The 27,491-nt window shown below is 34.6% G+C and overlaps 5 protein-coding genes across 6 annotated transcripts in view; 1 reads left to right on the top strand and 4 right to left on the bottom strand.

Moving 5' to 3' along the window:
- Positions 1-7,668, bottom strand: part of LOC106102068 (epidermal growth factor receptor substrate 15-like 1) — a 19,510-nt gene extending 11,842 nt beyond the window's left edge. Inside the window, exons 1-7 of the mRNA XM_013281475.1 lie at positions 7,607-7,668; positions 7,138-7,182; positions 2,289-2,423; positions 640-738; positions 386-544; positions 131-241; positions 5-53 (exon numbers count right to left, since the gene is read on the bottom strand). Coding sequence (XP_013136929.1) covers positions 5-53; positions 131-241; positions 386-544; positions 640-738; positions 2,289-2,423; positions 7,138-7,182; positions 7,607-7,633 — 625 coding nt within the window. The 5' untranslated portion in view covers positions 7,634-7,668. The remainder of the gene's footprint in view (positions 1-4; positions 54-130; positions 242-385; positions 545-639; positions 739-2,288; positions 2,424-7,137; positions 7,183-7,606) is intronic.
- A 449-nt stretch (positions 7,669-8,117) lies between these two features.
- Positions 8,118-11,305, bottom strand: LOC106102255 (glutathione S-transferase 1-1-like). 2 transcript variants are annotated; one of them, XM_013281677.1, is made up of 6 exons: positions 11,240-11,305; positions 9,906-10,124; positions 9,266-9,422; positions 8,791-8,991; positions 8,473-8,586; positions 8,118-8,403 (listed from the first exon to the last, which is right to left on the bottom strand). In XM_013281677.1, exons 2-6 carry the CDS (start codon positions 9,983-9,985, stop codon positions 8,185-8,187), a joined length of 771 nt encoding a protein of 256 aa, XP_013137131.1. In that variant the 5' UTR covers positions 9,986-10,124; positions 11,240-11,305; the 3' UTR covers positions 8,118-8,184. The 2 variants fall into 2 exon arrangements, with proteins under 2 accessions (XP_013137131.1, XP_013137132.1); XM_013281678.1 differs by lacking the exon at positions 9,906-10,124 and having other exon boundaries at positions 11,240-11,294.
- Positions 11,306-11,792: 487 nt separating this feature from the next.
- On the top strand, positions 11,793-13,973 carry LOC106102536 (mediator of RNA polymerase II transcription subunit 12). Its single transcript, XM_013282048.1, has one exon. The coding sequence runs from the start codon at positions 12,146-12,148 to the stop codon at positions 13,418-13,420; it is 1,275 nt and encodes a 424-aa protein (XP_013137502.1). The 5' UTR covers positions 11,793-12,145; the 3' UTR covers positions 13,421-13,973.
- Positions 13,974-16,712: 2,739 nt separating this feature from the next.
- LOC106102504 (dnaJ homolog subfamily C member 2) lies at positions 16,713-19,533 on the bottom strand. The gene is made up of 2 exons (XM_013282002.1): positions 18,422-19,533; positions 16,713-18,081 (listed from the first exon to the last, which is right to left on the bottom strand). The coding sequence occupies exons 1-2, from the start codon at positions 19,289-19,291 to the stop codon at positions 17,098-17,100; spliced, it is 1,854 nt and encodes a 617-aa protein (XP_013137456.1). The 5' UTR covers positions 19,292-19,533; the 3' UTR covers positions 16,713-17,097.
- A 437-nt stretch (positions 19,534-19,970) lies between these two features.
- On the bottom strand, positions 19,971-24,838 carry LOC106102067 (nose resistant to fluoxetine protein 6-like). Its single transcript, XM_013281474.1, has 12 exons — positions 24,832-24,838; positions 24,108-24,247; positions 22,502-22,823; positions 22,273-22,387; positions 22,116-22,203; positions 21,791-21,957; positions 21,534-21,719; positions 21,030-21,203; positions 20,811-20,961; positions 20,525-20,708; positions 20,286-20,428; positions 19,971-20,107 (listed from the first exon to the last, which is right to left on the bottom strand). The coding sequence occupies exons 1-12, from the start codon at positions 24,836-24,838 to the stop codon at positions 19,979-19,981; spliced, it is 1,806 nt and encodes a 601-aa protein (XP_013136928.1). The 3' UTR covers positions 19,971-19,978.
- Between the last annotated feature and the right edge of the window lie 2,653 nt (positions 24,839-27,491).

The following is a 27,491-nucleotide window of genomic DNA, read 5'->3' as shown; positions in this document are numbered from 1 at the left end:
AGGCTCGTCGGCACCGCGTGCTTCTCCAGCGCCTTGTACACCAGGTGCATCGCCTACAACATGTCATTACATTTTGTATTCACTAATTGTTCTTCAAGACTTCAAGTGATCATTATTATTGAGCACTAACCACAATAAACTCGTGTCTGTCCAGCATGCCATCTTTGTCCTGATCGGCTAAATCCCAGATCTTCCCGAGGGTCTCTAACGGTAATTTTGACTCCATCAAAACTCCTTTCACCTGGAATTGATACATGACATACATGAAGCAAATAGAAAATCTTAAATGTTACCAAATTTATACACAAGAATGAGTAAATGATATACTGAAGTAAAAAAAAAACAACGTCTTTGTTTGCCATTAAGCTCTAATATGAATACGTACCTTATTGCCGGGTATGAGGCCATTGCTGGGCTGCAGGGAGTCGAACAGCTGGCTGTACTTCTCTCGCTCAGCCGGCTTGATGCTCCAGTCGCCGCCGCCGCCGGGCGCCGCGGCTGGCGCGGGCGTGGCGCTCGGCGGTGGCACTTTCGGCAATTCACCCTATAATAAAAATATATAAAACATGGTATGCTCAATGCTGACCCCACATCCCTTTAAGACTCACTACAAAAAATACTATGGCAGGGTATACATACGACTTTAGGCGGCGGCGCTTCGCTGTGTATGTTGGTCATATTGATGTCCTTGCCGGCCTGCGCCAGCGCCACCAACTTCAGCGCCACGAACAACCCCGCCTGCAAACACACGTACACATAAACTAAGGTTTTCTACGTAGAATAAAGATATGAGCACCGTACGCGGTAAAACCATGATCTGAAGTCACTATGAGATCGAAGTGCGTTGTATTAATTTTCGTACATCTTAGCGATTCTTAACTTCACTCGAGTCACTGATCAAAACACAATTCTATTATTTAAAAAGCGTAATAGCTTCTTGTAAAGGTGTTTAGCGTACTGTACTTGATAATTAAGATAAAATGTAAACCAAACATACATCATAGATATCTCAAAATATGAAAAACAAACCTATAAAGTCGTCAAACAGTGTCATCAATTGTACAATGGTCTGTGCGTCTGTCAGCTTCGCATAGCGGCAAACGAGATAACGATATCTCTTGTAATATTGCGACAGGCAAACGTCCGCACATACTGTTTATTTGCTTATCAGCCTCAGATACACTCAAAACTAAGGTATTTTCAATTGTAATAACTAGTCTATTCCTCGCGTATCAAGTGAAAAATCAAAAACTTTTCAAACTTTACTATTGTACTTATTGTTTTATTCTTTTAATCCGAGCGCATTTCATCGCAGAATCAACCCACCATGAAGGAATGGAAGCCGTAATTAAATCAACTTTTCTATATCAAAAACTCGTGCAAACAAATAAAACAAACAAGCAAGAGACGAGGTAGGGGTAACAATGGGACGCGACGTCGCATCCGACGTACTCCGCGAGAAACGAAATAAATTGTTACAACATTGAATATGCAATTTTACTTTAATACTGATTCTCATATAAATAACTGATACTTGTATATACAAGCCTAGTAAATACTGAATGAATAGATGCTTACACGCAAATTACGCCATGCGTGTAGACAATTATCAAATTGTTTTCTTCAGCTATTCTTGTAAATTTCATTCATGTTTTCAGATTTGTAAAGATTGATTTAACAAAAAAACGACTACTTTTTTTAAAACTTGTACAATATTACATTTTTACGTTATTTTTAAGTATAAGCGCCTGTGCCACCACTGGCTGGTAGAGGATAGGAGAACAAATTACAATTTGGTGAGACAGGCCCCTAATATTAATAGATTTCAGTATTACATTTTGGCACATCTAATGTTGACTTATCGAAGTATTGTTAATCCAAGAGAAAGATACGAGAATAAAATATAATATCTTATGTCAGATTTCGCTGCATTTTAATTCTACTCATCGATCGGCGACGGCCTCGATTGCGCTCCACTCGAGCCACTACGCCATACAGACTATAATTACTATCAGACGGGATCTCATTGTCGCTACGACATCTCGAATTTATTACAACTCTGTACTAGCACTTTAATGTTTTTGTTTATCTATATAGTACAATAAGTCGATCAATAAGTACGCAGCTGAGCGACAATTTATCGTATATAGTTTTTAAACACAGATCAGATATTTTCAGCATTAAATTACCTTTTTAATTAAAACATACAAAAAGGAGTTATTGATGGCTTACCAAACTGTACTGTTATAGAGTATATTGTAAATAATATCTTAATACATAATTCGTACCTTGTCCAAGTACCCCTTGCCATTGGGGTCCGAAAGGTCCCATATCTTGCTGAGTACGACATCGCTGAGCCGGGACTTCTTGAGAAACCGCGCCGCGTCCAAAGCTTGGATCGCGCCCGAGCCGTTCGGGTCAACCTGAAATACATCATCAGATACTTTAAGACTACATATAAGACGAAAGGATTATTTATATTATGACTTGCTTTCGCTAGCGATTCCGTCCGCGTGGTATTAAAAATAAACAAAACCAAGTAGCCTATATGTTCTTGCAGTTTATCCTCTACATGTATGCCAAATTTCATTAAGATCCGTTCAGCAGTTTAGGCTACAAACTCTAAGAAACATCCATCCATCCATCTAAACTTTCACATTTATAATATTAGTAAGAAGTGAGTTTATATTATGATAGGTTTATTCATTTAAAATGCAGAATAATATCCCGTTTCCAACATAAGTCAAAACCGAATCGCCTCTTCGCAGGTTTGTAGTAATCTGTTCATTACAATGCTTGCTTAATAGATTCACAATTGATTGTAATTGAATCCGAGCAAACGACACACAGACTACCACATGTATATTGTAGCGACGCGAGGTCCTGAGCGCCTAGGATTCTAGAAGACTCTCAAAGTGCCTTTGAGTATGCTTCAGACGCGAAGACGTCCTTGTAGCTTGGAGCAATTAGCATTTGATTATCATATTGTTAGAGAATACATTGTCTCTAGGGACGACTCGTATATTACGAGAATTCATAATCATATCTATATTAACCCTTACAGGTTTTTTTTAATAATAGTTTTTGGTGATGCAATAAAATTAATAAGATAACATGGCATTTTACATACAATCAATTTTTACTGTTAGAGAACCAAGAACTTTTAATAGTTTCTTAATACAGATCTTAAAAAAACATAAACACTAATTTTAATTGTTATTTCAAGTACACTAAACGGTGATGAATTCGTAAATCAAATTAGCTAATTATCAATAATTTTACTTGAATTAAAAGTGGTCTATGAAAACGTGACTGGAAATATATTTAAGATGCTTTTGGTTTATTGATCACATTGCAGACGAGATTCCGGCGCTCAAAAGTTCGACCTTGTTTCTCATATTTGTACAAAGTTTGTACTTATATTTTTAAAGGAGAAATTTTCTTGAGAAGTCAAGTTAACTTTGCAATATTCATTTGATAGTCGGCGTATGATTCCGACCTCATTATCTTATGTAGATTAACTTATGTACAATAAAATATATTACATACTAGATGTTGCTTGCGACCTCGTCCGTCTGCAATTAAAAACTAATAGCCTATCTTAATCACGGATAAATTACCTTTCTAAAGGTGTAAGATTTTTTTTAAATCGTCCCAGCAGTTTATGAATTATTTCGATACAAACGAAAATCAAAAATACAAATCTTTCCTCTTTATAATATTACTATAGAAGTATAGATCTCTTGATTACGTCAGGTGATTGTCCTAAATATGATCTTATTATTAAATAGAGAGGATCGAAAGCAAAATATAAATAAGTTTATAGCTAAATAAAATTTTATGGCCTATCTTAAAGTTTTTAGGCGTAAAAAAGTCTATACAAGGTTCATCAATACTTCCGAATTTTATGAGCCATAAAAACGTATTGGAAGTAAATTTTGTAACGCAAAATAAATGTTTAAGGAATGGAATTTTTGTTACAGAAATATTACTAATGCCTCCTTATTTACCCTAAAGTTAAGGGCACTTGCGTGTAAGCGTTGTCGACGTGTGAACGGCCCGTAAAATCAGTACGTTCAATTCAAAGCACTGTCCACACATGTTATAATGGTTCGCGTGATAAAATTTCCTTCTATGGGATGCATTATTGTACTAATTATGTATACAATGATCTTATACTTCTTGATATTTGACCACCACCGTTATTAAATTTGGAAACTACTCAGGTATCGAATCAGTCTAGATGGATGGATCAATGTTAGAGTTTGTAGCCTAAACGACTCAAATTTGGTATAGAAATAGAGGATAGTCTGAAAGAACACATAGGCTACTCACTTCTGCTTTTTTTAATTCCATGCGGACAGAGTCGCAGGCGAAAGCTAGTATTGTCATAAATGCGAAAGATTGGATAGATATATGGGTGAATGGATGTTACTATATTAGTGAAACTGTCCCATAAATTGAGAAGAAGAACACTTAGGCAAGTAATTATTTTTTAATTTTGCCTGAACGAAATCGTGGACAAAAACATATTCTAGACAAATCACATGTGTTTTAAATAACTGTGTTAAAAATTGGCAAAACTAAGACATTTTGAACAAATTATGGGAATCTTGGCAAGGCATTGTGCCAATTATTTATGTCTCTTGAAGGCCAAAATATAGAAATGAGGTCCATAAAATAGGTTACTAGAGCCTATCAATTCAAGTCACTTTTCAGTTTTATCATTTACTAGCTATTGCCCATGACTCTGTGTCATCATCCACTTTCCCTTATCCCTTCTGGAGGGTCGGCACAGTATGTGCTGCTCTTCCATACATCTCTATCAGCCGTCATATCTGAATCCACTCCTTTCTTAAGCATATCTTCTTTCACACAATCCATCCATATTTTCTTCGGTCTTCCTCTTCCTTTGTAGCCATCCACATTCAATCTCAACACTTTCTGGTTTATGTCCCCATCATTTCGTCGCATAACATGTTATAAAAAAGAACTTAATAGTACCCTTAGTAGTTGTTCCTTTAAAGGAATTAGATTTTAATATGCTGTTATACATTTATCAAAGATCAAACCCACTTAATACTATTTAATACAAAAATAAATTTCCCATAGGAAAAAATTTTGCAATGCTACAGTTTTTAGTAACAGTGAATGATGCTCAAAAATTTAATATTCGAGGTTTTAAAGCACTCTTTTACAACTCCTTCACAAATAGCTTGCTAAAAAACTGGCAGTATCAAAGGATAATCCTTTAAGTGGAGATTTATAGAAAAATGCATCTTATTACAAATGAATTAAAGCGCACATTACAATGAAACATTACATTAGTACAATGCAGTTAAAAAAGAGTCAGACAATGTCTTCCTAGATAATTTGTACTATGTGTACAAATACTTATTTACAGTACAGTCTACAAATATTTAGTACAGTTAGAGTCCAAGGGAAACACAAAATACTTTAGGTTTTTTTTTTTATAATACGAGGTGGCAAACGAGCAAACGGCCACCTGAATCCACCGAAATGGAAAGCGACCGCTGCCCATAAACATCCGCTATTGTAGATGCGTTGCCTACCCTAATTGACGGAGGAGGAGACACACATAAAGAGAACATTTCCCCTTCCTATGCATCTCCTTCACCGTCCAATCCACTTTTTCCTCCCATCCTTTCCTCTTAAGAAAAGGGTGGAAAGGAAAAGGGACTAAAATTAGGCCTCCGGCACCACACTCATCAGACAAAACGCGGAGTTGCTTCCACTTCACGCCTGTTTTCTATGTGGTCGTGGTATTGCACCGGGCGAGCCGGCCCATTCGTGCAAAGATGTTAAAGCGGGCTCTACCACTGTTAGATTATAGGTATTAGGTTATAGATGTTTGGGCTTTGATGGGAATGAAACATATTATTTTTTGAAGTTATAGAGGTTTTTAAGTTACTGAGGTTTGAGTTATTGAGGTTCTACTGTATTATAAATACGAAAGTGTAAATGTATGGAGGGACGGATGGATGTTAGAGTTTGTAGGCTAAACTGCTGAATGGATTTTGATGAAATTTGGCATAGTTGTTGAGGACAATCTGGAAAAGCACATAGGCTACATACTTTTGTTTTTTAATTTTATTCGGATGGTGTCACAGGTGAATTCTAGTTTCTATATACTGGTAGTATAATGGAAAAAGCCATGGAATCTACTGGTGTTCAAACTTTAAAGCTATAGTTATTTTACCAATTTGTAAGAATTAGGACAAGGAACAATAACCAATAGGATAAATCCTTTATGTATATTTACAAAAAAGCCAATCTGTGTTATGCTAATTGCTTTTAATTATTTAGAAATCATTGTTAAAGGCTACCTTAATATTCATGATGGTTGTAAAAACCCATTTATCAGCTCAACGCAAATCTCAGTAGAAAATATATTTCAAGTGTTTTATTATGTAATACAGCATGATTAGTCAATATACAAGTAAAGGTATAGAAAAAATAATGCAGGTTGGCTTATAGAAATTTAAACCACATACATTATGACTGGACATAACAAAATGTCTTAAATATAGATAATGGAAGCAGGTGAAGTATATAAGTGAGAACTGTACAAATTCCAATATATTTGAGTATAAAGGGGTGTACAAAGAACAAATGTTTAACTTCCAATAAGTTATATCATCATTTAAATTCAAATGTACATGTGCCAAGAGTATATTATATGGAGATTTTTAAATTTAAATTTAAAAAAAAAACCACACAGCACTATGATGGAAAACATTTAATGTAAGACGAATAATTTTGTTTTTACCTAATATTTGCCTGTTACTTTACAACCAAGTAGTTTAAAATTAAATGTCAGTTCTTAAGACAGACGTTTTTCACCATGTAGCCAGACGTCAGTTTCATGAAATCCATAAAAAAAGTATAAACAGACTAAAGAGCTATGGCGAAATCTAGAAAGCTGTTCGTAATGCGAAGGCTTATAGACGTCTATTTATACTCGCAGTCTTCGACATTTATAATCGGTAAACTTACAATTCAATTATAGATCATCACTATAGACTTTCATTGCTTAAATTAATTTAAAACTATGGAAAAATATGAACTTACCTGAAATACTCGGTTACGGGATGGGCATACGAAAAATGTACTTACTTGATGATAATAGGCTTCGTATATAGAACTGTGGGTCCCTGCCACCTGCAATCCGTTAAGCCACATTTTTAATGTTAATATCACTCGTAAATATTGTTTAATTCACGTTTAAACGAGCGTTACATGTGTGACATTACACTCTGACATTAAATGTTCGCGCAAAATTTGATGTAATTAGGTAACTAATGCCAAAAAATACTAAATATTATTGGATGAACACCATAATACGTCCACTTCACTAAAATTTAACTAGATACTGGTATACATTCTAAGAAATTTCTTGGAATACACAATTTTCAAAACAGCGAAACCAGTACATGACACTTTGTAACGATTTCCTACTGGGAACACGATTCACAACGGCGCAATTTTCCTGCACTCAATTACTATATACTTAATGAACTTTAGTTTTCACTATTGTTAGAAATAAACAATATGTTTTAAATAATTTTCATCTACTTTATTCTACCTGAGTAGGAGAAGGCAAGGCAGCCATTTTTTACATCTCCTCGTTGACCAATCAATAGAGTCCATAGACAAAGAAAACTTGACATTTCAAGAGAGCTTAAAAAAAAATTGCCAGTGCAAAAATTCGTAATCTATGGCTTTGATTGCCATACTTATTACGAATAAAAGAGATACTAAAGCCTCATGAACCTTACAATATTTTCGAAACTAAAGGTGTATGAAGATGAATATGGCGGTAAATTTCTAGCTTTGGAATCAATCTGAAATCGAGCTCAGTGATCCGTGCATTGGAAAAAGTTAATTTTTAATTTCGACCTTTATCGGAACGACTTTTTGTTACTAGAATGTACATAATTAATGATTCCTCAAATTTAAAGGCTCAAAGTGAACTACCAAAAACCAAAAGCTATGCATCTCAGAAACAGTACTCACATTACAAACGGATTTTGTTTTAATAACGAAGATGACAAAAAATGCGTAATTCAAAATTGCATTAAAACTTTATTGCTTATATAAAATACACTAAAAGTTAAATATATGCCATATTCTGTATTTTTCAATGCAAACATTTGTTTTTGTTCAGTTTTGATCAAGGTTTATTCCTGGCTGAAATCTTCCAACTCTAACTGCGGTTATAAATTTCGTCAAACGTTCTAAGCCTCGTTTATTAATGTTAAAGAAAGGTTGCTGCTCAATTTCATTAAACCAGTGCCTCAGTTTAACATGATGGTCTGCTAATGGTATTAAACAAAGCATCGTTGATATCGTCGCCACAGCGCATATGTCAGCAAGCATCATCTGAATCAATACATAATAATATCAAAATCATATCTTCAAATAACTAGTTATTACTTTGAAAGCACTTACTCTATCTCCAGCAAGCCAAGTATGATCTTTCAGCCTGTTTTCTAAAAAGTCCAATGCTTTTAACCAATCTTCAATTCTTTCTTTGCTGGCTGGAATTCCAGCGAAAAATTTTGTCTGCAAAATTGCCATGGGTTATTAATTAACTCTAGTCCCGCTATAGTTTTATTTCATCCTTAGCGTGAACTACATTTCAAATCATTACAGATAATTTCAGTTTATGAAGACCTATCTATTGTCTGGTAGAGGTATAAGCCTCTCAAACAAGACTCCAAGAAGGGTACTTCTAAAATCCTATTACACCTCGTTATACAAACGCACATAGATATCGCTGTCTATGGGAAAGAGCGTGGTGGCATTATAGAACAAGATCTCATCGCAGCGTGCTTGTTCCAGGTCGCCTGGGGGGTAGAGCACGTGCTCGGTGTCCCAACGCCGGCATAAGTACAGTCCGATCGCCTGACTGTCCGCTAACACCTCGTCGTGCGTCATTAAACATGGCACTTTCTGCAGCGGGTTGATCTAAAAATTGAAAAAAATAAACTAGCGGAGATAGGAAGAGAAGGAAATTTCTAAAATGAAGATTTAGGACGAAGACAAGGACCAGAAGACATTGGACTTATGTTCTGCAATAAGCATACAGAGGCAGATGATTATGAACAAAATGAACTCACTGTAAGTTAATTTTAGTAATTCATTCAAAGAATTTCCCAAGCGGCTGATGACCAAAATCGAACATGGTGAGTTCAAACATAGTTAAATGTAGTTACTCTATCAGACAAATATCCATACTAACATTTTTGTAGAACTCTGTCTTATTTTCACCAGAAAAGAGGTCGACGGTACGGAAGTCGAGGACAATACCGAGGATGGAGGCTGTCATCTGAACGAACCGCACGGGCGGAGACGCCTCGTCGCCGTATAAGATCAGCTTGTCGCCTATTGTTAGGCTTCTGAAAAATAATTGTATTACAGAGGATAACAACGCAAATTAATAAAATAAGCAGGTTTTTAATTCTATTCTTTTTTAATTGATAATAATGATAATAAAAGACCCTTTTAAAATTTAATTATTGGTTTACTAAGAACTAGTTATGTTGTTTAATTGAGATTAAAGATAATTTTGACGTAGCTTTCTTCTTATCACTTCAATTGCCATGAACCTACTCAAAACCATGTGGCTAACGTACCCAAGTAACGAACATTTAACTGTTGATACAAATTTTGTGTACCCTACGATCTTATTTTGAATCCCATTAATTAATTTAAAAAACGTTTTGTTGCCATAAGTTGATATTGACTAAAAAAAAACATTAATTTTTTGCACAAGGTAGGCAAAAATAATGCTGTGTTAGCCATTTTTATTTGCTGTGTTATACAAATTTTAAATTAATTTGAATGCTGTCTCTGATAATTATAACTAAATAACTACTTACTTTACTTTAGGTGAGTAATTGCGTAGAGCTATATTCCTTGTAGCCATTATAAAATTCTTAAGAATTTGCAATTTGAACATAGAGGACGCGAGCAGTGACTCCGTGCAGTTTCCAGCTATAAACCAGCGGGAAAGGTGACGCTCGGCCGGATTATGGCGCGCGAATGCTCATGTTTGTGCGCGGGAACCGAACAAGTTTAGGTTATTGTTCTTATTTACACTGCGATCGACAGAAACGGATACATGTTTAATATTTATTGTAATTTTGATTTATTCCTTTAAATTATTAATGTTGGACGAATTTTAATCCGATGTTTGTTCCGTATACATGGTTCCGTATGAAAATATATTTACCAAGCGAAATACTTTAGTTTTTTTCTTTGTTTTATCTAAGTAAATTAAGAGTTCAATAAATACTTTTGGCTTAGACTAGTTACTTCCTGTTTGTTCAACGCTAATTAGAAACCGATGCTACTTTTCGTTACACCAAGCAAAACGTCACCCAAACGTCAACTGAATGTTTGTCTACCCACGAAAGAAATAACGTAACGTAATGTAACCTGCCGCAGATACTACGACAAATACTTTGACTTTAAAGTATACTGTGCTCACTATACTGGACGATAATTATAATTAATGCAAAACAACAAGTAAGAGAAGTATTCCATTATACTTGTCAGATTTGTAAATATTTAACATTGCTGTTAATATGGACTTTTATAATAAAAGTCAATACAACAACCGTATCCATTGGTATTTCGTCAATACCCATCCTTTTTTAGTATACCGGAAATAAGGGCGATCATAACCTCTTGATATATGCAATTTTACTGAACTAGTTAATATTTGTTTGATATAAATGGTTAATGTTGAGCTAGTTAGTGTTTACAATTCTAAGTCCTCGCTTAAGTTAGAAATGAACCCTAAAACAAGATACAATCGCAACACATTGTTATACATTGATATGGAACTCTCCACAAAGACGCAGCTTCTTTGAAAGTCAAATTATGTATTTTGCAACTCCGTATACTAATTTGACTGTCAAATTGGGATATTCAATGTATTTAGAACTCAGTACTCTGTCACATTACTTACTACGCAGCTCCGAAAAATTTTAAATAATGTCATTTCCCTTCCGCGGTATCGTTTTCTCTACCTAGTCTATATTATCATTGCCATTGCTTACCAGGATCGTGGCGCCCGAATAACGAATAGCTTAGAAGCGGCGGTGGCTTAGAAAAGTTTACCTTTACAACTACTATCCCAATAATTAAATTGTATAAATCGTATCGTGAGACATAACTTTAATCGAAAATTAAAAACGGCTCAACTCACGCTTTCATCCTTCGGAGGCATGACGTGACTGCGAACAAAAGCTAACTAATACTCGCCCCGAAGAAGGACCCCCGAAGGGTCTGAAACTAGTCGGTGCCGTCACCGGAGGATAAAAACGTGAGTTGAGTCGTTTTTAATTTTCGGTTGTATTATCCTAATAGTTTAATTTTAAAAAATGAACATTAACTTAATAATTTCCGTAAATAAATTAAAAAGATGATATGTTAAAACATCTTTGGTTTTTACAACTTAGGCTAGTTTATTAACATCGGACTTTTTATATCACTATAGCACCTTTCAGCTAAATATGCATAAAATAAAATATTCATTAGTTTTTAGGTTTGTAATGTAGTAAACTTTTGTGTAACTTTCGTTATTTCAAAATTGCCTTTAAGCCCTTAAAACAAAACGGCACGTTGTCTGAAGTTTGTTAAATAAACATTTTAAATTATTTGAATCGATTAATTTCCATATTGGAAGAAAATCGATTCTTAATAAAATATTGACAGTTCTATTCTTTGATAAAATTTGTCATTCACTTCCTTCACTCTCACTCATTCATCTGTCATGTCACGATCATGTTCCACCTTGTCAATTATTTAGGAATTTTAAGATTTGTTGTGGTGGGGAAAAGTGTGTAATTATTCGGGTCGAGAGCAAGTTGGCTGTAATTAATTATGCAGATTATCAGACCCATTGTCTACGAGTACTACGTAAAAAGTTACCTCACGTTCCCACGTATTCCAAAGAAAGTGTACTTTCTGTAAAAGATTTCCAGTTTCATTACTCCCGTTGTAAACTATAGCAGTTCGTGTGTGATCAATGTTTATTACATTGTCCGATCTTAATTCGCGTATCGTGATCGATTTAAATAATTAGAAAGTGTTGGTGTCTGTGTTTACTCGAATGGCAGGTTTCCATGCAAACGACACGATGCCTAAAATTGGGCTCGTCACGGACTTGCGAGAACAGTGGCTGGTGCGCGCCGACGGAGCTCTGGCGCACCGCTTGCAGGATCGTGAGATCTCTTCTCATCTCTGCGAGAATAGGTACCGCAATCAGCAAATACGTGAAGATTTTCCGGTAGCTTTGAGTGAACAGCGGGGGATTGAGCACGAAGTTCGTTTGAAAGAACTCGCTCGTCGTCGCCAAGCGGATATAGATGCGGAGATTGCCCGCGAAATGGCCGAAATTAATCTTCGTAGACAGCGACGTCAGCACAATGATATAATGCAACAACCGAGTTCGTCCCGCGCCCCTCCTCCGGCACCGCCGCCCGAAATCGACCCTGAAGAACTAGGCCTCTCTTCCTCAGAGTTGGAAGAGATGAGACGGCGTCTAGAACAAGAGGAAAAAGATGCGAGACTAGCTCGAGAACTGAGTCATGAAACATGCGACGAGGATGTCCTGCTAGCCGACATGAGGTGTGCAGTTGAAGCACAGGATAGTGAGCTAGCGCGGCTATTGCAGGAACGGGAGTACAAAAAGTTACAGAGAGCAAAAGAAAAAGCAAAACAAAAAGCTTTATTGAAGAAACAACAAAGACTAGCACAGCAACAGGAACCTTCACTGGAAACACCCCAAGCCACACTCTGTGATGCCTACAGTAATCCTCGTGATGTGATTCAAGAAAATAGACTCAGATTATGCAAGTCAGTTGACTCTGATTTAAATTATGTAGAGCCCTTTGAAAAAGAGGTCATACAGTCAAAGGCGAGTGCTTTGCTGTCCAAAGAATTATCAACTCAGTATTATAAACAGGACTCGGGATCCAGTTTTAATGCTACCTCATCTCATGTCCATCCTCCACCCTTAGCTGACAAGTCTGTAAGCAGTACAGCCTCATCTATCCAACACAGACAACCACCTCCTCCACCTGCAGCTGGTAAAAAACCCAGGTTTCCAGATCCCATCAGCATACGGCCTGCGTCACATTACCCTACAGATAATGTATTATCTGGTACCGATGTTGAGCATAATGCTTTACCAAAAAGCCAAAGTGAAAACAGTCATTTTTATGACACAACATTTACAAGCCACAATGACAGTGTTCAACCACTCGGATATGAGAGAGGTGACTCTGTTAAACGTCTCTCTGTCATCTCTGATATTACCGCAGAAGGATTAGAAAAGAAGAAAAGAAAACAGGCCAAGAAAAGCAAGGGATGTAGAATACAATAATTTGGGCATAGAGTAACAGCAATTTCTGTTTTAAACAAAGACACAATTAATTTTGCTTAACATTGTCACAAATGTTTTCGAATTGATATTAATCTGAAACTTAAAAGTATTTTATATATGTCACATTAATTTAGGAAATATTTATTATCTATTTAATCTGTGGAAGTACCTGCAGGAAAAGAACCAATGAGCCATTTTTATTTTTAAATTGAAGGTCTCTATGTGCCTTAATCTAGATTTAAGCTATTTTAAAAACATTCCATTTTGTGATTATATCTAGAATGTCCATTTTTTAAATATTAAATTATATTTTAGATTGATTCTCATAACAGTAAAATTTTATACATATACCAATGGTCAATAGAGGCCAATAATATTGGTTACTACGAAAAACACAGAAATGCTAAGTATTTACATTATATATATATTATATACTGTAAAATAGATTTTATTAATTTTATATTTCTATTGAAAATTCTTCAACAATATAGAAGTTATGCAGCACTTAGCAAGGTCTAAGTTATCTAACTTTGACTAGCAGTAATTACAGGTATATTTCAGAATTTCGACTTAGAATCTCAGAAAAGTGCTCCTATGATTATGGAAAACTTTAGGTCAACTTTTTTTCTCAACTTCAAGGTATTTTTTTTCTTTAATATTTTTGTTATTCCATTTTATAATAAGACTGATTATAGTAAGCTCAAATTTTATTATGTTTTTTTATCTTTATCTTCATGATTGACAGTTGTTTTAATAATTAACAATTTTGGTGTGATTTAAGACTAATAATGCACAAATTCATTGATTACAAATTGACTAAAACGTCAATATTTTCGTGCTCTCTCAATAAATGTTCAAAAACAGTACTTATGTATAAATTACATGTAAAAAAAGTTATATCAGACATATTATAAAATAATTTATGGTGCATTTTGTAGTCATATTTGACTATATTTTGTATAAGTGTTGTATTGGTTAACACTTGATATCCCTTTTCTTTAAAGAGATTGAACATGATAGCATTATTGTTGTAATACAAGTGTTACAACAGATTTTCACTGTTATAAAAACATGAAACAACATCCTGCCTGCATATTGTACTCGTAAAGGATTCATACAAAACAAATGAGTAACGCTTACCTATTAGTTCATTTATGGCCATTCAATTCTATATTGTTTGCTTACTATGACTTTCCTCTGGCTAATCACTTTTATAAAATATTGTTTTCTTATTCTATTAAAAAAACAGTATTTTTCACCAGACTTAGGGTTAGATTTCAATACATACATACTGTTTCAGTACATACATTTTTTGTAGCATAAAGTATTTTATAGCAATTGATTAGTCAATTTGGCATAAAAAATGCCTAAACGTAAATACCACAACTCTTTATTTTAATAAAACCTAGACAAAAATCTATGCCACATTTGCTCTCTGATTATTTTAAATTTCGAATAGAATAGTATGTTTTTTTTTTTAGTTTTAGGACTTTTAAAGACTAGATTATTATTATTATATTTGGCCACAGTCCAATTCAATGTAAATCCGTAATGAGTGAATCATTCATTCACTTGACAATGGGGATCTATTTCGGTCATCAGAACAATAATTGTATGCATGCAGATTTACTTTGACCTACTTTGTAAGTCACTACAAAATTTTAAATTTTTAACATATAAATTATATTTAAAATATTTATTCATTCATATTGTTATATAATATATCTTAAATATACATATATTGTAACAGCCTTACAAATAAAAGCGGTATAAAATTAAACACAGAAATAAACTAAGCAAATATTAGAACAAAATTTGCTTTTACTCAGTTTATTCCTAAGTTTAACTTTTTACCGTGTTTATTTGTAAGGTAATAGTTTAATTCAATGTTAAAAATATTTGTCTAAGAGCGAACAAAGAGGATGTTTAACAAAAATGTCCAGTATGTGCTTTAGCACTTTTCAGTTTTATAGTTTTTATTTTTTTTATTTCTAAATACTCTAGTATAAAGTTATGTTTAAAATACTTTATAATAGTAATAAGCTTTGAAATCCGCTCTGAATATATTTAATTTAACTCTGATCATTGTAGAAATAAAAAATGGAAGTGAACTTTTGATTTGAAATTAAGAATTTTAGAAATTTCAATGTAAGTCTTATTGCAAGGATGTAAAGTACATTTTACTTTATTTCAGTTATATTCTATTGTATATCTGCTGTTACAAATTCCTCAACTTTGCGGTTTTAATTTCCGATGTACATTTTTTTAATTACAACCACATTTTTTATATTAAACATTAAAAGTTTTCTAGAGCTCAAGAGATACGTGTCTATATAAAATAGTATGTACAAATAAGGGAATCATGTGGTGTTCCACCTAAAAATTAGTCGTTTAAATGTTTTGTATGTATTGCCCATCCTTTCCACAACTTACTGCTACCTAATTCGTTATTTGTAAGAGGACGAATTTGTCTCTTGAAGGAAGAAATCAATTTATTCGTAAATTGGAATACCGAGGATTTCCGCAACTAACCTTATTTTATGTTTTCGTTTGTTATAACGATGTTTTATTATTCTAGTAAAAAATAATTAAATGCATTCAGTGCGGATGCAACAATATTAGCTTTAATTGTAATTTACGGCCCATCTAGTGCCTTATTGAAACGGAACCAAACTCTTATGTTTATCTTTTTTTTTAATATTATTCGTCCGTAATACTGAGACAATTATTTAGTAAGTTTGGACGAAACGTCCTTAGGATTAATTCAAACGATTTTTTTAATCAGAGTATGTTTAGTTTTTCTAAATGAGTCGAATTTTAATTTATGATTTTGATTTGAATAAAGACTTCCAATATTACAAAATCGTTTTATTTAAATCTTTGTTTACGAAAATGTTTAAATGTAGGCTCCAAAAAGATCTGAAGAATGATTGTTAATCGAAAACAAGAAATAGTTTGGACGCTAGATGGCGTTAAAAAGACTATTCATCTGCGAGATAACCTAAAACGTTTTGTAAATATAAAATCTCGCAGGACATTTCAAAGTAACAAGACAACTATTCGCGATAGGTTACACGCCATTTTGGTCATGAAACAGAGTTACTAGAAAAAATTGAAATGAAACACAAGTTTGCTTTTAATTGACTATGTTCATCAAATTTAACAAAATAAATACAAAAATATGACACAATTAAGTGTCTTATGAACGGAGGTTTCACTCTTTATTACATCTGGGAAAATTGTCCAACTGTTAGGAATTTTAACTATAGATAAAAAACAATAAAACACTAGGTTACTTGCAAAAAATCTTATAATATAGATATCACCAACATTTCCGTTCATAACGTTGTGATAGGTCAAATTACAGCATGACTATTGTTGAGATTTTACTTTAATTACATATTTAACCTCAAAAATAAACATTTTCAGTTCATAAATATGCTACATAAGGTCTTTATAGGTTTTAAAATATTTTATAACATTGATTTGTACCACAGTCAGCCAATACTTTATATTGATCAATTAACATTGTTCAATTTAGAATAGGACTATTATTTTGTATAACACAGTGCAGTTAAAATTTATCTTTATGAAAATTTCTAACTTCCTATTTCACAATCCATCATTTAATGTTATTTACACTGTCATAGTGTAAATAGCATTAAATGGACGAACTGTTAAGCGACATTTGCTGCTTGTTTCTTTGCTTTGACCAATTCCACTAACTCCTTGTATCTCTTCATGCAGTCTTTTTTAGTGCGATTGGGGATGCAGTCTGCGATCTTCTCCCACCTCTCTGGAGTGCTCACAGGGAATGTCTTGATCGCCTGCTCCAATAATTCTTGCTCAGTTTTTGTCCATGCTTTGTCTTCCTTTACCGCTTCCTTGCTAATATCCCCATTAACTTTCGGCTTTGCCACTCCATTCACTATTTTTGTATCATTCTTGGATATACTGCTGTCATCAATATTATTTATAACTTTTTTCTTGTCTTTCTCAAACTGATCAAAGGCTTCTTCATTGGCCGCCTTCTTGAGGCTACTCTTTGAGAAATCTGAGCTCTGAAGATCCTTAGCCTTGTTGAGTACCTCCTTGGCATTAAAGCGTCTTTCATCAACAAATGTTCCATGTTGGTTGAGGAAGTTAGCAACCACTTCCCATCTCTGATTTGTGCCCGCAGGAAACAGGTTTACGGCCTTAATTAGCAATTGAGTTAATTCCGGGGTCCACTCAATTGGAGCTTTCAGAATAGCATTCTTTTTGGCTTTCTGATCTTCTGCTTTTTTTGTTTCAAACATCGCCTTTCGTTCGGCTTCCAATTTATCTTCTGTTTCTTGAACTGTCTTAATGAAAGCCTCCCTACCATTTGATTCTAATTCTTTCATAAAATCTTGCAATTCAACAACCTTCATCATTTCACAGATTTTTTCTACGGCTGCCAAGTGAGCGACAGTTTCATTTTCATCTTCAGCATAATAATTATTGGCTTTACATATGTCTCTTAGCGATTTGCGTTCTTTACGCAGATTCTTTTTCTGTTGTTCTCTCTCAGCTCGTGCGGCATCAAGGCGAGCTTTTTCAGCTTCCTCAGCTTTCTGTTTTGCAAGCAATGCCTCTTTCAATATACGCTCTTCTTCTGCTTTTTTGGCTTGAACAGCATCCTGAAATAGAAAAACATAAGCATTAATTTTTTTTTGTGTAAAGCAATAGATGGCATAATAATTACATTGTCTAATATTGCCTTATTCCTTGCGCTGTTCTACAATAATTCAAGAAATAAAAAACACAAATCACAACTCCATACATACATATACAAATACATACAAAGTGAGCTGAGCTACATTCTGATTTACAAATCTGCTTTACACATGAGCTAATTAAGAAAATAATTAAAAAGCCCTTTAGTTGTGTTACCCATGAGAAGTGGAATAAACAATTACTCAAGTTAAGGCTTTAATGGCATGGAATGGTGTAAGCAAGACTCAGTATAAGATATATTACCTGTCTAGCTCGCTTTGCTGCCAACTTCTTATCCTTGTCTTCCTGCTTGAAACGCTGGATTCTAGGATCATTAGCATAAGCCAAGTCGACGAGACTTCGTATCCGAGCCATCTCCTCCTTCTTTAACTTTGCTCTTGCTGCTTTGTTTTGTTTTTCTATCCACCGTCTCTCCTCCCTGTCTGCTCCTCGCTCTTTTTCTTCCTCATCCAAGTACGAGAATTCACGCCATGAATCAAATTCATACCAAAAAGCGTAAAACCTCTCGACATATTCACGGGTACTGTTCTCATCCCCCAATAAAGGAACATTCCTCTTTTCAGACCAACGAGCATTCATTTCAAAGTATTTAGCAAAGGCCTTGATGAAACCTTCCTTTTTAATTTCTGCCGAGGAAGGGATTGAGTCGTCGAACTGAGGATCTATAGAGTCATATGATTTTCGTTTGTTGGGTATTCCAAGGGTCTCATATGCTTTTGTAATACATGTGAAGTAGTCATCGTCGCTACGTATCTCTTCACCTTGTGCCTTCCGCTTGTCGGGATGATGTTTAAGTACTTTCTGGCGATACGCACGCTTTATGTCGTCCTCACAGGCCTTATACCTCAAGTCTTTCATACCCAACACAGCGTAATGATCTTGTTTCTTCCATTCCTTCGGGTCTAAACTTCTCAAGTATTCCACATCATCTTCAAAGATTACCTCCTCGCTATTCTCCTTCGATGCGGAAGTTAACAGCTGTGTATCTGCCCCGTGACATTTGATGTTATAATATCGTAAGAATGCGGACCCCGCGCATTCTACATTTCTTTTTACAAATGGCCATGGTATTGCTACCGCTCTACTATGAATATTAGAGTCCCCGTCGGTCATTCTCCGTTTGGTTTGGTCAGAAAATACCGCGACGATACGAACATAACCTCAAAAACTTCAAATTAGTATGTGTCAACACTTTTTTCTGAATGCAACCACTAATAAACATAACAATTACAATTGCAATAAATATTTAGTTTAGTTGCTATCTATATCACATTTTAAATAATCCTAGAACTCGCCATGAAAATGACAAAACGTCAAGAAATCGCCAAATTCATGTGTGCCTTGAAGATGAACGGAATGAGTAATTTAACTTGAATGAAATGAACTTTTAACCAAAGAGTATACTGAACAATGCAAAGGTAACATTTCATTTAATTTTTACTGAAGCTTTACAAAAATCGATTTTAAAGACAAAATGTTTATTACGCTTATTTAAAAGCTTAAAAAGTGGTGCAGATAGGAAGTAGGCAAATTATATTTTTTACTTTAATTCAACATAAAAATTAATTAATCACAAAAATGTTGAATAAACTCTCGTCGATTTATTTCTTTTACTTTTCTATCAAGATCTTGAAATTGCTTAATTTTGACCCATGATCTACTAAATTCACTGTAATTAGGAAGGAAAATAAAAGGAACATTTTTCTAAAACTTATCTCACTAATTTATTGGTATTATTTTAAGGCTAATTTTCATCATGTAATTAAATAACCCTTATAAACTAAATAAATATACTAAGTACTAAGTTTCAATTCGTTTCTTTTTTGCGAAGCATGCTTTGCTGAGCGCCGCTACTGGAGATTCCACGCACAACCACAGCGCTCCAGACGCCAGGGTTGACATAAACATTGTTCCAAACGTCACCACTAACTGAAAATAGAAGAAGACTCGTTTAAACAAACCAAAAGCCAGTCTTACTGCACCTCAATGACGCTCATGGGAAGAACACCAAATATGCAAAAAACTATATGAACAATCATCGTTGTATACGCTTGTAAAAAGGTCACAGTCTGGTAATAAAACTGAATGTATAACAAAGATAAGATACCATGGTGTATTCGTTTATGTGTATAGTCCGTGTTTGTGAGCCAACAAATCCTCTTTGGAACGATGTGTGCAACAAATAACAGCCGTATGTCAGCCGACCGGCCCAAGTCAACCCGCGCCATTCCACAATGCAGCGGTAAAAAGCTGCAACAGAACAAACATCGATTTTACATAAACTAGATCACGTCTCCTTCATATTTAGTTTTAGTTAGACATTAATCTTTAAAGTTACATACTAACATTCTATTTTAAAGACGCAAGCCATGATAAAAATGGCAACCATCAATTGGAAGAGTGGTCTGTAGAGAGTTGCGTATATCAGTTTCAATGCAGTAGGAACCACGAAGTCCATGTAGAACACGGCACCGGACAGAATCAGCAGGACCCCAATAGGAAAAATTGCCCACACTACGTATCGGTACTTCTGTAATTTTAAAATAAACTTGTTTATTATTTCCCAAAAGATAAAATAAATCAAACCAACATTTAGCATTCCAAAATTTTTAATCTTTATTTAAAATCGTACCTTATACTTTTCCATATCTTTGGCATCCACCTGATAGTGGTATGCGAGGAAGCCGCCGGCGAGGCCCAGCACGTACGGCGCCAGGTTGGTGTGACCCGGGATATACGAGTAATGGAATGTCCAGTCCTTCGTGTACAGGTTACGTATCATTCTGGAATAAACATTGTTCTAAATAATGTTCAATAATGTCATAATCAAATGAAATTCTAATGAACTAACTCAGGACTTTGGTAGATGATAGGATCGAGATCTCTGAAGTAAGTAGTAGCTGCCGATATGACCAAAGATAACAAGAAGAGCGATACTAGCGCCAGCCGCTTGGCGCGCGGCCGCCGGCACAGCAGGCACACTAGCAGGCCTACACAGAACAGCTGCATGTCCGCAGCCAAGTACCTATAAAAAAACTTTAGTGAAGTATACGAAAAAGATTAATCTATACTAATATTATAAAGAGGAAAACTTTGTATTTTTGTATGTATTGAAATAACTCAAAAACTACTGGGACGATTTTAAAAATTCTTTAACCATCAGAAAGGTAATTTATCTGTGAGTAACATAGGCTATATTTTATTATTACGAATGTTTAGTTAACTATAATAATAGTTATTGCAAAGGAAAAAAGTTAAAGTCCGTAAGAAACAAAAGAACAACGATTGTGCTGCTGCGCCATTCCCTAAAGGCTCCTAGATTCCGATATTCTGTAGTTAAAATAGGTTCACATACCAAGTCTCCAAGAGGCAGGTATTATCTGTGGACATGTAGTTCTGTATATACAGCATGTGTGTCCACCAGTATTGTCGGCAGTCGCGGACCTGTCGGCCGACTACCATCCGCCACATGGGCCCGCTGCCCATGTGCCGCACCACGGTCGCGCTCGTCGCCAGCACCAGCGCGTACGTCGGCGTCAGTCTGTACAGGGCAACGAACAATGTACCTACCTGAAATGCGTCATTTCGAAGCAACCAGCATATTCATCAAACCTGATTAATCTCAACAGTATTCCTTTTGGGAAGTCCCACAGAGTTGATTTGTGCTTCTCGGTGTTGATCTGGAAGTTGTAGGCTAACAGGAAAGCGGACATCACGAAGAATGTGTGCGTCACCAGATTGCCGTTGAACAGGATCTGCTTGCTCGGGTCATCGAAACTCTGCAGTCATTTAGATGATTATATCACAACGACTCGAACTAGTTACATTTGTTTTTGATTATTTTTATGGATAAGATTCTCATGTCTTTCAATCATTTCACCTGTTAAGGCTGACGTAATGTATTATATTATTTAAACTAAGTAGTACTTATTTTTACCTTTTCTACGAATTCAGGATTTTCCAAATAACTGTATCCCATCGCGAGAGCGACGTGTGAAAATATAACGCATACCATCGTCATGGCCCTGAAATGATGGAAAATTTTAATAAAAATAAATCATGCAATGACCGCGATTAAAAAATTCAAATCTTACCTTAGTCCTTGAAAAGATTTCAACCTCTCCAGCCTAGGATCGGGCCCTACGCCGCCGGGCGCTACTAGCTTTGCCCAGTTCCGTCTCAGAGAAAACGACAGAATATACGGATTGCCTAAAATAGTGCGATAGACGTTATTTTACTTTTAAAGCAAGCTACAAACAGAATAAGCTAGCTTCGGTAAAGACCGAATTGCTGGAAGCCTGACTGATTTCAAAATTGTTTTACCTGATTTATTGCTTGGATGGCAAAAAAGGACATCGTAGAGGCTTCCTATAACGTTGACTGCAAGTAAAATCATATAAACAATAATCACGGCTAAATCGCTCGAGTCCAAACCTCCTCTATCATCAGCACTGTCACAATAATGAATTTTAGTCAGACTCGCTTGTAATTTATAATTCCTCCATATAGAATCATTAAGGCATGCCGCAAGGGTCGTATTGTGGTCCCATTCGGTGTGGTTCGCATGTGAGCAACGTCGCGTCACACACACACCTTTATGTATTTGTGTGTGGTTGAAATGTTTCTGTGTATCTGCTGAATATTCCTGAAACAAAAAATGTTAAAAAAAAAAATAAAAAAAACAAGACGTCTTAAAAGGGAAAGTGATTTATTGGTGTACCAATCAATTGTACAGAGTTATCCTAGTGTTAAGACTTCTGTTTAGTATTTGATAGGACTTCCCGCTTCTCCTATTTACAGTTTTAATATTAGCATCGTCATAGTTTCATTTTTCCCGTTATCAAAGGAATTTTCCTATTATATTCGTATGACAGTTTCCTAGAATTTGTCTTAGATTTGTCGTTGTAAAGCAGAGTTAAGCTAAGTATTCCTACGGTTAGAATTTTAAAATCATTGACTAATTTATGATGGTCGTTAATATCAGTTGTAAAATTGCCTGTAATTATCCTCCATAAACACTTTTAATTTACTTAGTTTTATTACATTTATATTCCGTAATTAAATATATAATTTAGGCTATAATTCAAGAATTATTGTTTGTTTAATAACGTTGTCTGATAAAAAGCTTGGCAAAAACCTTTTAAGCAGATTAATTTTTAAAATTTCCTAATTTAATTAGCTTGTGCTTTACCGTGACGTTATAACTAAGTTTAATAGTAAATTATATGTTGCCAGCGTATTTTCACGTTTAATTATATTAGTTATTTCAAGAATAGGGTGAATGGGCATTTACCAAGCTAATGCACACCATCTTTCAACCATCAGATCGTACTCAAATGAGATCGTAGCCAATTGCGTATTAGATTACTAACATACTATTGGAATAAAATAAGTTATAATAACTATAATAAAGGAACTTGTTAAATGTCATACTGCGTAAATAGATCTTTATTACTTCGTAGGAACTATTATTAAATAAATAATACAACGATTAACTATAGAATAATTATTACGGTATACTTAAACCACAGTCAGCCCCTAAACAAAGTAACATTCGATTAGTAACTTGGCTGAACGAAAAGTCAAAGATGTATGGAAGTGAAAAATACTTCAGAAAGTCACGTACTTGTCATGTATTTGCTCCTATCTGTACTATCTATACTATTACAATAAAGCGTAAAGACAACACTTCTTTGTTGCCTAAAATGTCAGCAATTACAGCATATTTTCGAATAATTCTTTCTTCAATAAAAAGCCCTACACTTGCGTCACGCTCTAGGCTGTATGTTTTAACGCCATTAAACTTATGTTTCTAGGAGAAAAACGTAGTAAATAGAGTCCTGTAGGGTTTTACGAGTTGAGTGTACACCTCGTTCTCTATAAACTGAAGGATATGCATTCTACGTTCGTGTAAAGAATTGTTACTTACATGTATGTACCGCATTAATTCCGAGGGCTGGTTTGAGAACAGATCGAGGTCAAGGAGGCAGTAAGTACCTCCAGGATCAGACAAGCATTCATTGTAATCATCCAGGCTGTATAGAGGCGGCATACGACGGTACTCGCTGGCTGAAGACAAGGAAATACAAAATTAATAATTGAATCTTACCGTTGTTTTTACTTGTAATCACAATTCACGTCACCAAACCATAGTAGCCTTCCTTTGGCGCGGTGTTCATTTTATCTTTCGTATTCCAGAACTTGTAGCTTTACTGTACACATTAGGATGTAAAAAGAAATAAATAGCAGACACTGTTTTAAATCCTTATTAAATTACATCAGATTTTGTATGCAAATTTAGCATAAAATTACTTAATACCATAAAAAAGCAAGTAAGCCTTGAGAAGTAGTATTTTACGAGTGCAAACGTTTGTACTTTTGCCCGAGATAAGGTTAATCTGAAATTTTATGGTAATTTTGTTAAAAAGAAACACGATCTGTCTGTAAAAAAGTTACTCATAAAACAGATGTAATGTATGTAACGTTCTCTACTAAAATTTAACTAAAGCTTAATCTGTAAAAGCCTGTTATTTTTTACTTGAAGGTGGTAAACGAGCATTAGTTAAATGTTAGAGTTTCTACTGCCTACCTGTAATATACATATAGATATTCTTTTGTCTGTAGATCACCATCTTCGGATAAACATCCCTTACCTATCATCTTTTAGATGTCAGACATTGTCACACAAATATTAAATACTAGCCATCCACCCCAGCTTCTCCTGGGTCATTAATTATCAGTGTCCTATCTTTTGTGTCATGTCCATAACTTTCCCATTGATGTAATCTATTCTATGCGCTTGTACACCCACGAATATCTCCATAAACAGAGTTATGTTGCCAGTTTCTCCCAAATTAGAATAAAACCACAAACACTTGACACTGGCCCAATCCGCTGTGGGAGAGCCATAAGCAAGAAATAGAATAGAATAGAATCTATTCTATGCAAAGAATCTACAAAAACTTTCCTGCTTTTAATATTATTAGTGACTAGCTTTTGCCCGCGACTCGCTCCGGGTTTAAAAAAAAAAGTGAGTATCCTATCTGTTCTTCCAGACATTTACGTCTATGCCAAATTTCATCGAGATCCGTTCAGCCGTTAAAGCTACAAACTCTTACAAATATCCATCCATCTAAACTTTCGCATTTATATTATTAGTAAGATTGTTTATTTATCTTCTGGGATGTACACTGACCTTTGTAATGTTTGTTTTGTAAAAGCAATGAACCAGATAAAGGAAGTTACAGAAGTAATGTTTATTTATCACTAGCACTTGTTTTTTTATTGAATGTCGCGATGGAATATTGTCTTTGTATCCACTTAAATAAATGATTCAAGATTTAACAGTTTCGAATTTAGCTTGTATTTCGAACGTTTCGAAATCGTACGTGAACGAAAGCTTATTGTTGTTTGTTGTGTAAAATGACATCTACTTCCCTACAAAGGGACATCTAGTAAAAAGATTTTGTATTATTATTCTTTTTACTTACTTTATTTTGTTTTGCTTTATTTTGGTCTTAATAAGGTACTTTTTTCAATCGTTATAAAATTAATTTCATATTATTGAAACATTTACAAAATTATTTTTATTATAGACATTAATTTTTTAGGTGGTTTTATTAATTTTAATTAATTTAAATTAGTAATACAAACAGAATCTTTTAACTGGGGGAGAATTATTCACAATTTCTAGATAAAAAAAAATTACTTACAATTAGATGTAGAAATAACACCGTTGCATCCTTGCATTAAGAAAAATACGAGTAACGTCACGAACATTGTTCTAATTTCGAAAAATTATTATTTTTATAATCTTTCAAAATAAAACTGGCCAGTGGCAAGTTAGCCTGAGCAACGACAAGGAATTACTGAGAGACTCCGCCCGCCTTCTGTCCACTTGTTTACAACTTGTAAGTTATAGAACAATTAAGCTACGCCAAGTCGTTATTAAGTTACTAAATACATTCGATTATATTCCAGCAGGTGGTGCAGCCATTCGACAAATAACAAAGACTTTAAAAATATAAATTAATCGTGTTTTAGGCGCACAAGTAGTTAAGAGCATTTGAGATTCCGGTTTCAGGTTTTGTTAAACAACGGTGAGAAACTTTACATTATTATCATATACATTTCATAGTTTGTATATTTTTATTAAAATAATAATTAAATTTTTCAATGCTTTGCCAGATAAGATCATCATGTAGCCACCGGCAAAATATTACTTTTACGACAAACATTATACTTAGAAGTATGTTTTCACGATATATTCGTTTTTGTTAACCTTCAAGATTCGTTATTTGCAAAAACATTATTCAGGATGTCATATCATAGGTAGGGTCGGCAGTCTAGTACTTTCATATATCTGTAACAGCCATTACAGAAAAGATTAAAAATTATTTAAAAAAAATAAAAAATAAAATTTCACTGCGACGACGACACCGAAGACGCGTAAAGTGGAAGCAATTCGTTTCGCCGGAGTCTGCATGCCGGAGGTATGATTTTAGATCCTTTTCCCCTTTCCACTATTTTGGAAAGGAAAGTGGACATGGCAGTAGAGGAGACAAAAGATCTGCAATTGAACATGTCTATGGGTAGCAGTCGCTTGCTCGTTGACCGCTTTACAATTATAAAAATCTCTTTTATTTATATGTAACTTTTACTAACATTAAAATGTTATCAAGAGAATAACTATAAAAAGATAAATTAAATGTTCTTCGTGCTGCGTTCGTCAGACTATTTAATTTACATAAAATACAAGGAAACTGCCAAACGTAAGTACATTATTTATTCTTTGGAACATTGCACTTGCATAATTTATTACTTTTTTTTAAGTCAAGGCCATAATTTTTAATTATCTTAATCCACTTGAAATGCCAGTAGCCTAATGGTTATATGGATATAGTTATTTGGATGACGAAAACCCGGTGCGCCGACCCTGCGAGAGTAGGATAAGGGAGATGATGATGAGGGTCGTCACTCCGACAGGACAGACGTCCTGGGTATATGTAACAAAAGAAATCTGTCCCACGGCATTTGTTGTTTTAACAAATAATTAAAAACTGACTTTTTAAATCGAATGCGGATGAAGTCGTTTGCAACTGTTGATAAAGATAAAATTTGCATTTAAAGATTGTTTTTTTATGTACACCGTGTTTTCATGGTAAAGGCGCATACTGATTGACGTTACGTGGTGTAATTCACATCATAGCTTATGGCTTGCTAGTTTCCCCGTAACACGGTCTGCTTGCTCGCCGTGTAACATGTTATACCGTGTAACATCAGTCAGTACACACCTTCAAAATTCCCACATTTA

Source organism: Papilio polytes, unplaced genomic scaffold, assembly GCF_000836215.1.
Source record: "Papilio polytes unplaced genomic scaffold, Ppol_1.0 DF823923.1, whole genome shotgun sequence".
In the NCBI taxonomy this organism is placed as follows: domain Eukaryota; kingdom Metazoa; phylum Arthropoda; class Insecta; order Lepidoptera; family Papilionidae; genus Papilio; species Papilio polytes.
This window is presented reverse-complemented; position numbering and strand designations above follow the sequence as displayed.